At 44.8% G+C, this 16,821-nt stretch overlaps 1 protein-coding gene across 22 annotated transcripts in view; it reads left to right on the top strand.

Annotated features, from left to right (window-relative positions):
- The window catches only part of Cacna1c (calcium voltage-gated channel subunit alpha1 C), a 698,188-nt gene that overhangs the window by 558,091 nt on the left and 123,276 nt on the right, over positions 1–16,821 (top strand). For 12 of the 22 annotated variants that reach the window (XM_048787468.1, XM_048787454.1, XM_048787460.1 and 9 more), the window contains exons 10-12: positions 3,521–3,595; positions 5,854–5,944; positions 13,280–13,306. In XM_048787468.1, the coding sequence (XP_048643425.1) occupies positions 3,521–3,595; positions 5,854–5,944; positions 13,280–13,306 (193 nt within the window). The remainder of the gene's footprint in view (positions 1–3,520; positions 3,596–5,853; positions 5,945–13,279; positions 13,307–16,821) is intronic. The other 10 variants (XM_048787466.1, XM_048787463.1, XM_048787465.1 and 7 more) reach the window with 2 other exon arrangements.

Genomic DNA, 16,821 nt, shown 5'->3' with positions numbered 1-16,821 from the left:
GCTGGAGAGTTTCTGCAGGAAGCAACAGGAAATGCGGGTGGAGAGATAACACTTTAATCCCCTGGGGCTGCTAATACAGTGCCACAGACTTCAGCAACAGACAACGATTTTCTCACAGTCCTAGAGCCAGAAGTCTGAGATCAAGGTGCAAGTGAGGTTGGTTCCTCATGAGCCATGAGGCAAGGATCAGTTCTAGGCCTGTGTGCTCTTGGCTTAAAGATGGCTGTCTTCTCCCGAGTCTTCATGAGGTCTTCCCTAGGTATGTGTCTGTGTCCAAATTTCTTCTTATAAGGATGCCAATTGTATTAGATTGGAGCCCACCCTTGTGACCTCAGTGTAGTTTAATTACTTCTTTAAGACCCTATCTCCAAATACAGTCACATTCCAAAGTACAGGGCTTTAGGATGTGTGAATTCTGGGAGACATAATTCAATCTATAACAGGATGGCCAAACTATAGGGAATTTTGGATTTCAGATTACAGTGAGTGAGGCAGGAAATTGGATTTCTTTTGCTTGATTATAATTCTGATTAGTACTTTGAGAAAACAAACACTAGTTATATACTCATATCATAAAAGGGGCATCTGCCCAAGTAAACAGGCCAGGTTCCATCAGAAGAGCATGGGAGCCTCGGCAATAGGGTCCCAGAAGGCTGGCTGTCCCAGGACTCAGCCTTGGCTCCTTATAGCATCCACCACACACCACGGATGTTCAGGTTGGGTGAGAAACGCCTTCAGCTCCTTCAGCTTCCACTCCAGCTGCTGCTAGGGGTGCCTGGTCCTGATGCCTCAACCCCCTCCCAACAGGGGAGCTAAAAGGTGGACAGTAGTGGATGTTCTCTGAGCTTGGGTAACAGGCTACCAGCTGTTGTGAATAATGAAAACTGGGCATTTCTCTTAGCAAATATCCAGCTATTCCTACCAGCTGCCACATAAGGTCTTCCCAATGCCCCATCCCTAGGACAAAGCCAGAGCTGTTTTGGGTAACCAGAGTTTTCAGAACGAGGCAGATTTCACCACCTCTCCTCAAATTCATCCCTCCTTTTCCCACATGTAATTTTGCTGTGATGCCTCTCCAGGAGTCAGGATCCAGAAAGACAGGGCAGGCGCATATTTCAGATGCAGATGGTTCTCCACATATTTCCCCCCAGCTTCCAGGACGGGAAGGAAGGGAGAAAGGGAGAGAAAAGGGAGGATTGCCTAGATTTTGTTTGCTATTTCCTTTGTGATTTATTGCCAGGTAATCTTAGTGACATTTTTCTTCTTTATCAAAACACAAATTGCTCTCTCAAAACGCTTACTAAAACCCCTTCCAGAGTCATTTTTTATTCACACGGATGGGTTTGGTCATTTTGGACACACACCTTATGTCATGTGGTCATCGTGGGAGCTAAGTGAGACCTGATTCCTTTTTAAGGAAAATATAGGGGTTGATGTCCTGGCCCAGCCTGGAGCAGAGCCACCACGAGGAGATTTATTTTAGGTAATTGAAGGAGTTGTCCAGAGTCAGTCATTAGTTTTACAGAGAGTTCAGTTCCTACAGGGGAAAATAAGGATGGTGTGTTGTGAGCCTCTTTATCTGGTGACCACAGCTGCAGACAGCCAGGCCAACTGGCTGCCTAAACGTCACCTGGTGTTTCATGGGAGATTCCCTCAATCAGGTGTATAAACCCTCGGGAGTTACAAACCCAGACATACCAAGGAATGCCAAACTTGACCGTGCCTAGAGCTAATGCTCCTTCCCCAAATCACAGGTTGATCTGTGTGGTTTCTAGTGTCAGGGGATCAGTATGCACACAACTGTTTTCCAAGCAGACCAGGGAGAGACGATAGCTGTGCACCCCTATTTCTATACAAATAGCCTTACTAAGTACCACTTAAGCAGGAGTGGCCACCAAAAGTAGATGTTTCGGGAGAGGGAGGGAATGATTAATTCAAGGATGTAATTGATGTTGGGCAAGATGGAGTTTCTGCTGGGCATGGTTGCTCCCTGCAACTAGAAAAGCTGAGGCAGGAGGATCCCTTGAGTCCAGGAGTTTGGGGTCAGCCTGGGCAACATAGAAAAACCTTATTTGTTAAATGAAAAGGAAAGAAAGAAAAAGAAAAAAGATGGAGTCTATACATCTCTTTTAGCCATTGATGATATTACTAAAAATGCAATGTTGAGAAGCCAAGGGACAGGACAGCCCAGAAACCCACATTTGGTCCATAGTACCTGGTACCAGTGAAATAAGAAAGTCGGAAACAATCTTTCTCTTTGCTTCTCTTTCTTGCAGCCAAAGAACTTCACAACAAAAACTGAGTTATGCATAAACATGCTAACACCAAGCATTATAAGTTTTTGACAAAATAATTTTGACCATAATTATATAATTTTCTCTTTTAAAGCCCAGTATTAAGATGTAAAAAAATGAAAATCATTCTTCTCTTAGGCAAAGTTCCATTAATATTGTAAATGTCTTCAAATATTAGTTACTAATAGACAGAATAAATAAAATACTGCATTACCCTATGGCAGACTTTTAAAAGTAAATAAAAGTAGACACAAAAGGTAATTTAGCTACTCTATATTAAAGTAGACTCTCAGATTAACTCCCTTTAAAAGAAAACAAAAAACGAAATGCATTGCTCATTCAAAAGGAGTGTAAAATGGGGCCGGGACGTAGCTCAGTAGCAAAGCATTTGCCTCACATTCACAAGCTTTGGGTTCGATCCCCAGTTCCAAAAAAAAAAAAAAAAGAAAGAAAGAAAGAAAGAAATGCATAAAATGAATATATATTGCTCAAAGAACAAAAAAAATAAAATTTGTGAAAAGAAATATAAACAAATACATATATGTTTTTGGATGTGATCGGAGTAAGTCAATTGATGATCTTCACTGAAGAGAACACAATGATTTAACTGGATGAAGGGGAAAGTAAGTCAACAGGTCGTTTTTCCACCTGTAAGTGGCACATCCAGCTGTGGGTGGTTAGGGAGCCCTGGAGTGCACTACAGGTGGGAGTTTCATGACATGGTCCCACGTGGAGGAGAATACAGAAGACTGGCCAGTGGGTGTGGGTGAAGGTGGAGGCCAGTGCTTCAGTTTGCTGTTAACGGTTTCCCTACTTGAGCCTGTGAGAGGGGCACCCCCCCTAAGCAGGCAGCAGGGATGATTTGCAGTCCCCTCCCGGGAAGTCCTCACATCGGGGTCACTCATTAGATGTACCCATGCAGACTGAAGCTAAAGTAGATATGAAGGATAGCATTGGTTTTACTCATAGCTCACCATTTGTTTTGTGTTGTTAATTTATGTGATTTGGGGTTTTGGTTCTATTTTGCCATATTTTCTTATATGTTTTGGTCTATTACTTTTATTTATATATGTGTTTATTTATTTTTGGTTAATTTTTGGAGATGAAAATGGATGCTCTATGTGGAAGCTGAGTTCCTGTTTCTTTCTTTTGCCCATGGCTGACTGCATGTTCTCTATTGATGTCTTGTTCCTGGTTCTTGACACTGACCATCTTGTCTGTGAAAGGAGGCACTCCAGCGGGCTTGCTTGATCAGAAGAAAGGGAAGTTTGCTTGGTTTAGTCACTCCACAGAAACCCATGGTAATGTGCCCCTGTGCTCTTTGTGTGTGTATGTGTTGGTCCACACCAGACAGGATGGGAGGGTGTTTCTCTTGATGGCTTGTGATGTGGTAGTCATGTATGTGCGCACATGTGTATATGTATTTGTGTGTATGTGTTTGTACATACGTATGTTTTTGTGAGGGGATGGGAACTTGTTCATCTCAAAGCCACTGGCTCATCACCTCTTCCTGTGTCTAAAGTCAGCAGACACCCAGCAGCAGCTACTCCTGGGTGGAGCCAGCCCTTCCTTTGGATAGTGTCAGCCAAGATCAAGGCCACTGCAAATGCAAAACTGATACTGGTGCAGGCAGTGCCTTGATTTGGAAGATGATATACTTACTCCTAAGACCCAGGACTGCCTACTACTATTGTTGTCTTTCCAAGCCTCGCACCACCATTGTCACACTCCACATGTACATAAGGGCTTCTCTGGGAGTCAGGTGCCCCACAGTCAGGTGTCTTTCCACACACAGCTTAGTCCTCCCAACAATGATGCCTGGAGTGTTAAAGGAGCCTGTGGTTAGAGATGGATGGACATAAATGCATAGAAAGACTCGAGGTTCCTCAATTTTATGACTTCTTCCTTAGCATGGACCAAGCAAGGACTTTAGAAAGCTCTGAAGGTCTGTCTTCCAAGCTCCCAGTGGTAAAACCAGACTCAAGGTCTGCTTCCACCAGCTCCCTCTGATCTGGAGCTATAAAGTGAATGTAAATGCTTTACAACTCAGCACTACTGTGGCGCCATTCCCTGCTGTAGGATGTAGAGCAGGGGGTTGGTCAACACCAGGAAAATCAAGATGAGCATGATATGGGGGCCTGACACCTGTGCTCTGGTCCCAGTCCTGTCCCAAACACACCATGTGACCCTGGACATCACATTCCTCCTCTAGGCCTCATGTGCCTCTCCTGTTAAATGAGGGGATGTGTTAGAGCTAAAAACACAACCTGGATTTCTTTTTACCCAACTTTATTGAAAGGGAGTCCTAGGTTGGAGATGTCTTTTCTACCTGACAGTCAAGCATATGGCAAGTCATGGACTTTATGTTTGTATCTTCCAATGTTCTTGAAATGAGTCTCTTCTCACCCACTTGGCTTGTCTTCATCCAAAAGAAAAGAAACCGAGGAAAGTCAAGGCCTGACAGTATTATCTATATAACCACCAGAAGTCATTTCCTTATCTGTGGCAGCCCTGTGGAGACTTGTCACCCAATGTCACACCCTCACTAATTGCAGATTCTGTGGCTGATGAGGGCTAGTGATTTTCTCACTAGATGAGAAAATCTGGAAGAGCTGAACCAGCTATCCTAAAGAACTAGCATTGCCTAAATTAAGAATCTTATGTCATATTAAAAAGGTGACAGAAGATGACAGAATTCTTTGAGTCAAACTTTAATGTAGAATAATAAACAACAATAAAAGAAATGGCTTCTTCTAAGCTGCCAAGGTTGGCTCTTGTGGAATTAGATGGTTTAACCTGTTGGAATGGGGATGTCAGGATTACTGGAAGCAGGGTTGGGGGTTGGTATCCCTGCAGATTGTCCTCAGGCCATACTTAAACTTAATTCTGTGGGTTTCACACTCCAGCACCTCCATTCCTAATGTCTACGATGCTAGTGTGAGTCTCAGTACATGACTCTGGTAGTGCCCATCCACTTACAGTTTGCCATTTCAGGTACCATCCTGAGTGTCATGGACTCAGGATCAGCGTGCACTGCCAGAATAAGGAAGTCCTCAGATCTATCTGGTAGTTCCTGCAGCATCAAAAATGTCCTTTCTACAAATAAAAGCTGGACCCCGATCTTGAGAATGGAGCCCCTTAGAATTGATGGGTGGAAAGGAGGGAGGAAAAAGTCTTTTCATGAAAACTCCTCTTTATGGCGAATATCAGATGCAAATGGAAAGCTTCCACAGCTATTCTGGGGCCGCAGGTTTGAGGGTAGAGAAAAGATTCAGTGGCTGACCAAATGTGTCTTCTAGGGTAAAATGATCTGTTTGCCAGATTCCCTCCCACATTCCCACTAGTTAACTGTGTCCTCGGCAGCAAGATATTCCCTAGACAAGCAGCAGGTAATCAGTCAAGGAAACTCCTGAAGCTGGCCTGGATCCCACAGAGGGGCCAGCAGATGGCTCAGGTGCCTTCCTCCCAGCCAGGATTGTGTGTCACACACTAATGCTCTTCTGTTCCCTTTTCTTTTCCCACCCCCAATGCCTTGCCCTGTGTCCTTTGGCTCTTGCAGTGAGCATGCCCACAAGTGAGACTGAGTCTGTCAACACCGAAAATGTGGCTGGAGGTGACATCGAAGGAGAAAACTGCGGGGCCAGGCTGGCGTGAGTAGGCACGGCGAACCCAGGCACTTGGGGATTTTCCTGGGGTGCGGGCAGGAAGACGGCTCCTGAAGTCAGGATGGGTAGGCTCATCACTGGAGGGGCAGAGACTAGAACATGAACCTCAGGTGACAGCCTGTATGGAGAGAAGAGGGCCCTGGGGTGGAGTATAGCCCCAGACATGGATGGGAATGAGTCCAAAAATTGAAGTCTTCAGCTCAGCTCTTCTGTGAGGGGTTGACTCTCAGATTTTGAGCCCAACTCATCTTTTCAGAGAAATACAGAATAGGGAGGGAGCAAACAGACTTTGCTTCTCTCCATTTCCTCTCATAACCTTACACACAAGAGATGGTAGTTTAGGTTCCCTGGGACCCACGTTTTCTATTCTGATAAATGTGGCCTGGAAGAAATACAAACAAGAAAGAAACTATCCCACTACATGATATATTTTGGGTCCTCATGGACAATGCTAAGTTATCCTTCTAATGAAGGGAATCAAGTGCCTGAAGCACCATCTTGAATAAGTAAGAGCTCACTTGTGTTCAGCCTTATGTTGGCCGCCTCCAACAAAAGTCAGTGCTTAGATGTTTCCCTACCTGCTTTCTGAGTCAAATCCCAATCGCTGGCTTCTGGGAGCTGACTTTGACCCAGAACTGGGCCAGGTGTGATGGAGCAGCTCTAGGGGCATTGCTCATTTCTGGATTATCATAATCTTAAAAGTAGAAACCAGTCATTCATGTTCAATGTCCTCCCCAACCAAAAAAAAAAGGGGGGGAGGGAATGGTTTAATTGCTAAAAACAAGCAAACAAAAACCTCCTTTGTTTTAATTACCAGTACCTCAGAAGTCCAAGTGAAAATTGAAAACATGTCATCAGGTAGTCATATTGACCTTGAGCATGAGGCCTCTGAGACCATTTAGGCATCCCCCTCTTTGGGAGATAGAGACTGTTCTTCTTGTTACCTTGTAATATAAGAGCTGTAAACTCATGGTGGTCAATGGAAAGAACTGCAAACAGAAGGCTCTGAGAAGGACCAGTCCCAAATAAGATGTCTTTCTAAATTGCTGCATCAGCAGAATAGCACCTTCCTCTCTGGCCTGACTCAGTAGCTGGGACAAACCCTAGTCCTTTTTAAAAGGTGAGCTGCAGGTGACCCTGATCACAACAACTCAGTCTTGAGAATGGCCTTCAAGCCAAAGATAGAGAAGGGAAAATGAGGTTGAGGACCAGACCAGCTCTACAGCCTGTTTTCAGGGTGCATGGAGCTTTGGTAACGCTCATCTGACAGTGGCACCGGGGAGTCTGCATTGCAGATTTCTCAGCATTGTTGGGAAGCAATTATTGTCAAAATGTTGTTAAAATACGATGCTAATTACATTTTTAAAGCAGCAGTCCAAGCCTTTTTCCTCTTCTCTTCATTTGGAATCATACAAAATGAGCACTTGAGTTTTTGGAAGTGGGCCCCAGACAGCAACACTGGAGAAAGGCTTTGAATCCATAAATTCCAGACCTTTCTGTTATCTGGACACCAAGAGAAGGATTGGAGAGAAAATTATCTAGGACCCTGCAACTCTGGCATTTGGGCATGGCCCGTTGCAGACCAGGAGGAACCAGGAACCTGTCACTGGGAAGTCACTTACAGTTCATTTTAGGAGCATGTGAGGCTCTGTTGGAAGGAGAACATGATTTATCCCCCGTAGAAGGAGGCTGGCAATCTCTAATCTATCTGTCATATCTTTGGAGAATACACTCGGCAGTCTTCAAGAGTTCTACAGAAATGGTTGCTGCTATTCCTGTGCATGTCCACATTGAGGCATCTACTCTGTGCATACAAAATACCCAAGCACAGTGCCAGAATTATAATATGCACTTAATAGATTATGGTCTTTCCTCATCTCTCTGCCTCCCCACCCCACCCCACCACAGTCAATGTTGGGGTAAGACTCTGCCAATGTTTCTTATGGGAGAAATAATATGAGAACAGTAGGAGCCTGAAGAGACAGCAAGAGCCCAGCATTTTTAAAGTTAAGTCTCTTATAATAAGATGAGGTAAGGATGAGGATTTCTACGTGGCAAGAAGGCCTGGGTAAAGGTGGTTCCTATGGGGGCCAGAAGGCCGGAGAGAATCTGATACTTTGTTGGGGAGGGGCCAGTTGAACAGAGGAGATGATGAAGAGAATGGGGCCATCAAAGTTTGAAAAGAGAAATGGATCTGTTGGTATCACGTAGACAGTAGGATAAGGAGATCCACAGCTCAGCTCTGAGCAGAGCTGGAGGCACACATCTGAAGTTATCAGTGTAGAACTAGCAGTGAGGTAACAGCATAAGGGTTCACAAAAGAATAGAAAGCAGGAGGCCAAGGGCTGAATCTTGGGGAACACAGAATAGGAAGAAGAAAACAAAATGGACATTTCTGTGGTAGAACAGACAACAGCATTGGCCTGGGAACTGAGGGAAGAGGAATTTGAGGACCCATTTGGATTTGAGCTATTTGAATCTCTATCTGACAGTGTACCCAGCCTACTGCTGGGCAATGGTGATCTGTAACCATAGAAAAAACTGAAGCCACCTCAGTGGAGCTGACAATCTAGTGTATAAAGGATACTCAATAAATAAATGAGTGATTCTAAATTGGGATAGACATGAAGAAGGAAAAGTAAAAGTAATGCAGGTTCAATAACAAAGGGTCCTGATTTAGAGTAGAGAGTTAGGAAAAATTTTTTGAATAATTAAAATTTAAACTGAGACTGGAAGGGTGAACATAAAGAGTAGGGACTAGTAGTATTTCAATCAGGCATGTTCCCAGGTCCTTGGGCATAGTGATTGCATATGTGGGAGGACAGAAGACGATAAGGCACGAGATAAGGCAGGGGAGAATAGGACCCTTAATGAGTTTGGTCATTGCCACAAAAGTGTGAGAAGTCATTGAAAGGTTTTAGGAATGTGAAGCTGGGTAAGGAGGTTAATTTGGTTGGCTCTGTATTCTTGACATTTCACTTCAGTGTTAGGAAAAGAATAGGAGGAATCGACATGTGAGTGAAGTGGTCATGATGTCTACACAGGTGCCAGCATATGCTGGCTCGGGCCAGATGTGGAGATGCAAACAGAGGTGGATGGTCAGGGTGGTCAGCATGTCCTGGAGCTCTGCTCTCTGGGGTTTGAGGGTGCACTGATGGTGGGAGTTGGTCTTGGGGAAAGAGGGGTAGAAATGTGCCAGCATGGAGCACCCACTCAAGAAGTGAGACCACCGAAGGGGGAGAGGAGGCTGCGATGGAAAGTGGAGGGCTGACTTTGTCATCGTTGGGGCCATCTTTGAGACAAAGAAGAAGCCACTGGAAAGGAAAAGACTAAAGAAGCTGGAGAGGAAATGAGCACTTATAGAAGAAATTTCTTAAGAAGAGGGGAGGGTTGACTTCAAGATGCAGGTGGAGATGCTGAATGCGCACAGAGGGAGGTACCCTACCTGGCATCTCGAGTCCTGGCATCTAGTCCCCATCAGCCACTAGAGAGCAGCCTTGTTGCCTTAGCTAAAGTGCTCTGCTCTGAGTCTCAGCACCTTCTTCTAGAAACAGGGCTGGATGGACCATTACTCTCAGCAAAGCCAGAAGGGGCTGACACCACATACAGGGGCCACTTTCATTTCTTTGACAAATTGGGGTCCTCCGTCAAATCTCACATGAGTAAATTTACACAGATAAGAAATCACACGCCAAAGGTCCGCGTGATACCAGAGATTCCTTCCAGCTCTCAAAGCCCAAGGTTCTATGAAGAATATAGAATCAGAAGCAGGCTGTGATGAAGAGGGTTGGTGAGGGGCACTACACCAAATATCTCCATCATCTCATCACAGAGTGATGTGTTGTAGGACCTTGAAGGACAGTGCAGGAGGTTCAAACTTGTGAATCATCGAGGGATGACTAAGAGATTACTGAGTGACGCCAAAGCTCTGGTGAAGACCAACATCATCAATATGGAGTCAGCTTCACAGAACAATTCCACTATTTTTTGGCAAATGGGGTAGCCTCCTAATGCTAGAGACAGAAAGAGGTGGAGTTTAGCCACACAGCCCCAACCAAAGGCTAGGTGGTATGGACTCAGCCTTGTATTTGGGGTGACATAGACATGAAGCCAAGCACAAGAAGTCAAGTCTGGTATCAGTCTGGGAGTCTCGGAGGAAGGTTGAGCAATTGGGCGAAGATTGGTTGCTATGAAAGGGAGGAGGCTCAGGCCTGAGATGTGGTGATACTGAATTCATGTGCTGGTGACAAAGTTTTGGAGTTAAGGAGGCTGAGTCAGAGTTCTGTCCAAGTGGAGATGACTGTGTGCCATCTGACTTATGTTAAAGGCAAATTGGGCACAATTCAGGGAAATAGTATTTCACACAGCAGGTAGTAAACATATGGTGCTCATTACTCAAAGAAAGGGAGAGAGGCTGGAAATATAAATAGCTCCTGAGAAGTTCAAATATTTGTCAAATAATGACAAATGCAAATTGAATAACTACGCCCAGAGGGGAGTGGAGAGAAAATGTTTTGGATTTGAACCTCAACATCAGAGAAGAAAATCATGATCTCCTAGAAGGTTTGTTCTGGAGGCCTGAACAGAGCAAGTGTCTTGGCTTGAATGAACTTTGGTTTCTATCCAGTGAAGTACCGCTTTCATGTGTAAGTTACTGACTTTCTCTGCCTCCTTGTTCTTCTTCACAAGCCCACTGAAAACGTGAGAAGGGAGATGCACCTCGCTAGATTATTAATGATGGAGAAACCAAGAAGACTTCTTAGCATGTCACACATGACCCATTGGAGCTTGGGGAAGCTGGAGTCTTCTACTGTTCTAAGGACTGTTTGGAACCTGGGGAGACAGTAGGAGACAGCATTTGTCACAGGCTACCCAGCTCAGGATGGGGAGTGGTGGCACCCATGACCCCTTAGCTCAGTTACTCACACAAAGGAAGCAGCTGTTCAAACATCCAGCCCTTGGCTACTACCCAGGAGGCAGAAGACTGCCAAGCAATGGTGTCCCTCTATTTTCGTGAACTGAGGTTCCATGTTCAACTGCCCTCTGTACAGAGGGAGTACAGAGTAATCAAGGCCCTTAGACTTTCAAAGAGTTCTAATCCAGCTCTCTAAGAGAGAGAGCTGAAGTTTTTCTTGTCTCCAGACAAATGCCCCTTGAGCAGTACCCGCCCCTTCTTCAGCACAGGTGCCTAAGTAACCTGGGGCTGAGTGTTTCTACTGATCAATTATAAAATGTGCCAATATTTAAAAAGGGTGAATATTTCAGATTCACAGAACCTAAAATTATGCTCACAACCCCCCTCAAAACAACAAGAAGAAAGCCAGTCTTCAAGTTGGTGTCCAAGCTTCTACATCAAGATTTGGAATTAAGCAGGCAAGAAAGTCCTGTTCCGTTCCTGCTTGTTCATGGTACACCAGGAAGCCAGGAAAGGACCCATAGTCAATGACGGTGCATGAACTGGGACCTCATTATAAAGAGTCACCCCAGCCCTGATCCTTCCCTGAGTCCATGTCCCGGAGTCATTTCCTCGAGGGAGGTGGACATTCAGATGTAGGTTTCCCCATATGACAGCTCTTAAGAACTCCCTTTTGCTTGTGACTCATTTGGAGTAAAAGTGAGGAGAAAACTTAAAGGGAGGGCAAGTGGTCATCGTTGTCACACACGCCAGAGAAACAGAGTCTTAAGGCTGAAGGCCATAGCTACCCACTTTGACTTTTATTTAATAGCAAGGAGAGGCAGATACCCCAAAAGCAAGCCTGGGAAAGATGTTGAAGGTCCCAAGCTCAGCGTGGCACTGCTGGAGACGACAGTGCCCTGGGTTCCCCATCACCCTATTAGCAGCTGGAAAACATTTGTTTCCCCCATTAAACGTGGCTCTAAATGAAAATGCTGCCCTTGGCTCCTGGTCCCCCTCCCATACATTTGTTAACGTGTGATTAAACCCTCCAGTCCTAGCAGGCAGTCTTTGGGGTGGGAAAAGGTCATTAGCTAACGGTTCTGAGCAGTAAAGGCACTTGGCCCTGATTCTCAGTGCCCCAGAGATATCATTATCTCATGCACGATGGCTTTTCCACCTGTCACATCTTCTGGTTTAATTTTTTTTAAATAAAAAAATAACGAGAGGGGTTGGTTTTTTCCTGCTGTGTGACACAGCTTGCTTTGTGCTCTGCTGGGACAGCACCAACTTGCAGCAATAGCCTCCCAGACTCCCCTCCCCTGTTTTCTCCCCACATGGCTCCTTGTCCCTTACCACTGTCTCCATCTCTTCATCTTTCATTTGCACAGTCTTTCCGCTTGTCCATCTGAGTGTCAGTCCACCTGCAGTCTGGCCTGTGTTCACTTCCTTCTCTTAGCATTAAGCTAAGAGTCAAGCTCTCCCCTCCCTCTCCCTCCCTCCCCCAACCTCTTTTAATTTATAAAAGTATAATTTGTAAATTTTAAACAAACTCTGACAAAACCTCTCTCTCTCTCTTTTTTCTCTCTCTCTTCTCTCCCCCTCTCCCTCTGCCTCTCCCACTCCTCTCTTCCATGCTTCTCATTTATTACCTCTCTCTTGCCTTCTTCTCCCTTCCTCCTGTCCCCTCCCAGTGTCCCCTGGACTCCTTATCTATATGATCTCCTTGAAGGTCCCACTTTTCCATAAAACCCCCCACCCATATAATGAATGACCCTTTGAGGCATCCATCACAGCAGACCTACTCTGTGCTTCTGGCCAAAGTCCCCCAGTCTTCAGGGCTGCACATGACTATTAGCATTCTGGATTTCTCCTCAGAAGATGTGGCTCTTTCTTTAACATCTGTCCTTACAGCTCTTGAACAGGTTCCTAGCAGCCTGTCCACCCCAAGCTGGCTCGTTTTGCTGGTCTCACTTCCTAACCCAGCTTTGGCAGGTCTTCTGGCAAACAGCAGTGAGGTCCGTGCTGATGTGTCCTGCCTGTGATTTTTCTGCGGTGGGGTTCTCCCATGTGCAGGAGAGGCCTTCCTGTCCTCTGAGGCTTTTCTCAAGAGGCAGCTCTTCCCAACCTTTCCTCATGGAACTTACTGTTCTCATGTTGATCTGAGGACAGGGGACTCTCATTTTTCAGGGAGGATCACCTGTACTTAGAAGACATTAGTGTCATCTGGGCCAACCCTTATCTCCACATTCAAATACCCAAAATAGTGTTCTTTCTGTCCAACTTCTCATTCACACCGGCACATCCTTCCAGTGCCCATGTAGAGTTACCTGAGGACACCAAACTCCTCTGGGATTGTTGAATATCCTCTACATGGAGAAAAGTGAGTGTATGTCCTTTGGTAATGTTTCCTTTTTCTCTTTCAGCCACCGGATCTCCAAATCGAAGTTCAGGTGAGTGAGATACATACTGCTATTCCTTCCTTCTGCCCACCAGCTTAGTCCTCAGCTACCATTTTGGGTGGCCCAGGATAACTACTGCTAGTTGGCAGGTAGAGAAAGAGGTGTTCTTCTAAGGGGTGATGGCTTTCTTTTTTGTAAGGTTCTGAAGAAGAGGCTCATGGATCAAATGGGGAAAATAATTCAGGATTGAGATTTGTTGAATTCTTTGGGACTTTTGAGCAGTGCTATCCCTGGGAGGTTGAGACCAAATGTCTCTCTCCCTTATAAGAAACAGAGTCCAATTAAAATAAACATATGAGCACTTGCTACTCTCTTGACCTACTTTATGCTTATGGAACATGGTGAGATATGAACTTTGAGGACTGTGGAAAGCAAGGAGGATTATGACTCTGTTCTGAGTCACTGTTCTGAGACAACATCAGAACCTTCCAGAGGGCACATGGTCTTCAGGCTGTGATCTGTCTTTTGCTTTACCCTCTGTATTCCCCGGTAAATACCCTTTGTTCCAATTACATACAACTTCTTGCAGTTATCCAAGTGTTCTCTGTCCTCTTATATATTAAGACCTTTGCACAAAGTTTCCCTCCCCTAAATCACCTGTCCCTGTCCTCATCTGGAAAACTCACACTATGGTTAAGAACCACAAAAGTTACTGCATCTGTGACACACTCCCAGAGGAGACTGACTCACCTACCCCCATTCCCACAGTGCTTTGCAGATGCCTCTAGCACTGCATTTACCAATTACTGGCTCAGAGACCTAGGCCCTGTCTGCATGCCTCAGAGCTATTATTCCCTAAGAGTCTAACTCAGCGCTGGTGCAGCTCTAGGCTGCCCCCTAAGTGTGTGTTGAATGGATGGATGTGTGGAGTGAGAATATAAACTGACTCCTGCAAATCTTACATGTACCAAAAATATTCATCTTCATTTTTCACCACCGAGTCTTGCTTCCCTAGCATCACTTACTATGCTAAATTAAAGGCCAGCTGGGTAAATGTAGCCCAGTCCCCTGAGATCACCTCTGTAGTCACTTAGATTTCCTTTGGTTCAGCTCCTCTCTAGAGCCAATATAGATGCATGGGGAGAAGAGGATTCCAGATCCTAGAGACAGGTCTTGGTGAGGACTCCTCAGGAGTCCTCTGGGTTCTTGCTTGCTCTGCTTCATAAGGCTAGTCTGAGCTGCTCTAAGCTGGCACCCGCTGAGGTTCAGCAGGTCCATCTGGTTTGGGCATCCACTTGTAGAGGCCACGCCCCATCCCCTTGCATCCAGTCTTAAAGTCTCCACATCTGCTCTTTGATGCCTAACTCGATTGGTCCACTGACTTTAAGCACCTTCACACCTCATCTGAGCACATGGATACTTCCAGGTCACTCACACTCCATGAATGTCCTATGGGGAGCCAGGAGCACTAAAGCAGGTCCTCCACACACCTGAGTCCCAGTCAGATAGAGCTCTGAGTCAAAGGCTGACATTCTCCCTGAAGAGCCTACCCACCAGCCCCAGTGACCCTGGGCCTCCCTGATGGCTTTCTAGTGTTTCTAAAGCAAGTCTCTTTAACTCTCTGGGGCTCAGTGCCCAAGGGCTAAGATTTAATGAGGATTCTGGTGTCAGACTCTCTCTCCCCTTTCTGATACCTTGTTTCTCCCATATGCTACTGAGACTGGGAAATGCAGGTTTTCCTCCTCTCCCTCTTTCTCTAAAAACTCCTTTATGTAGAAATCTAAGGTCAGCTCTATTGGATCTGGCTCTTATTACATGAAGGAGAGCTCTAAAACATTTTTGAAATATCCTTTCTCAATAATGCATGAATTTTTCTCGCTTTATCTCCAGCATGAGGAGAAATTTCTGATACATAATAAGGACCTAATAAATCTATGCTGAGTGAATAAATGAATTATGCCTAAGTAAGACAAGAGACTGGACACACTTTCAAACAAAATATCTAATTTGACAGCCAAAGCTGAGAAGCATGTTTTGCTCTTAACAGTTCCAAAGCCCCCACACAATAAAGTAAAGGGCTATAAAATATTTCCAAAATTTCATTCTTATTACATGTAAATGAACGAATGAGTGGATAATGAATGAATGAATGTGCTCTGGAGGATAAGAGAAAGTTACATACTTCAGTTACATCCTCAGTGGACACTCTGGGAACCATTTTGTTAATCCAATGATTTATCATGTAATATATGCTTTTTAAAAAAAGGGAATCTCTACTCCACTTTGAGGCTTTTCTCAATCTGCTTTCTACCAGCCAGTGGGCCCTGATCCCTGAAGGATTTCTCCCTCTGTAACCACACTCTCAACACAATGAAGTGCAGAGAAAGGACTCCATATTCCCAACTGGCCTATTACTGATAGTTTGGTACAGTCATTAACCTACCTGCAGATAAGGACCCTGAAGCTTAGAGGGGCCCAGGGTCACACAGCCCACGTATAGCCACATGAGTTCTGAGTCAGGAGCCCTGCTGCTAGTCTCTGTGCCATCCTGCTCATCAAGTCTGCCCAATAATACTAAACCCTGTCCCCATACACCTTATTGTACCCTGGGCATAAAGTGGATTGTGCTAGGGGAGTGATAAGGCAAGGCACATAGGAGATTTAAAAATGTTTTTGTAGTAGCCATGTTTAAAAGTATGAAGAAACAGGAGGAATTAGTCTTAATACCTTTTATTTAAACCAGTGGTGTATCTAAAACATTATTTCAACATGTAATTAGTACGACACATTTTTAGTAAGAAAGTTTACATTTCTTTTTTTTTTATGTTAAGCCTTTGAAACCCAGTGTGTATTTTACATTTACTACACTTCTCTGTTTGTATTGGCCACATTTCAAGTACACAAAAGCCACATGTTGCTAGAAGCTGCTGCCCCCGACAATGTGACCCTGGAAGTTCTGAGTAGATATCAAAGGGAAACCATCTAATTCAGGTTCTGAAGCCTCTTGTTGGTGGTGCCTGGTTGGGGAATATCAGAGGCCGGCAATAGATTGGAAGTGCCTCCAAGATTATCAGTGTCCCAAGTTGTTCCCTCAGTTAGGTGGGGCAGTTTAACAGTAACATAAATCTTAAACCTCAAACTGGCCTGTTTCATGTGCAAGACTGAATGATACAAAGTCTAACAAAGTCACAGTTTATTTAAAAGAATTATTAGAACTGGGCTTTTAGGGGGAAATTGGCAAATTAGCAGACTTATGGTATTAAAACAATTCTAGGGTATTGCTTTGGTAATCCAGGTTTCCACTGAAAGGAATTAGATAAAATAAAAAATGAGCAACATGTGAGGCCAAGAGTTCAGCATAGGATGCAAACAGACCTGGAACGTACGATTCAGAGAGTCTTTTGCAACCTGGGGGTGTGCATCAGATGACCTGTTGGAGTTTTTGGACCTCAACTATGCAGAATTTTGAAGTGAATCTCATGGGTTTTTAACATTGGAGGACTGTGTTGCCTTGTCCCCAGAGTTCCCTGTACTTCTTGTCATGCCGTAACCAACAAGGCACAAAC

Source organism: Marmota marmota, unplaced genomic scaffold, assembly GCF_001458135.2.
Source record: "Marmota marmota marmota unplaced genomic scaffold, marMar, whole genome shotgun sequence".
Lineage (NCBI taxonomy): Eukaryota > Metazoa > Chordata > Mammalia > Rodentia > Sciuridae > Marmota > Marmota marmota.
The sequence above is the reverse complement of the archived record's forward strand: the minus strand, read 5'-3'. Positions and strand labels throughout refer to the sequence as shown.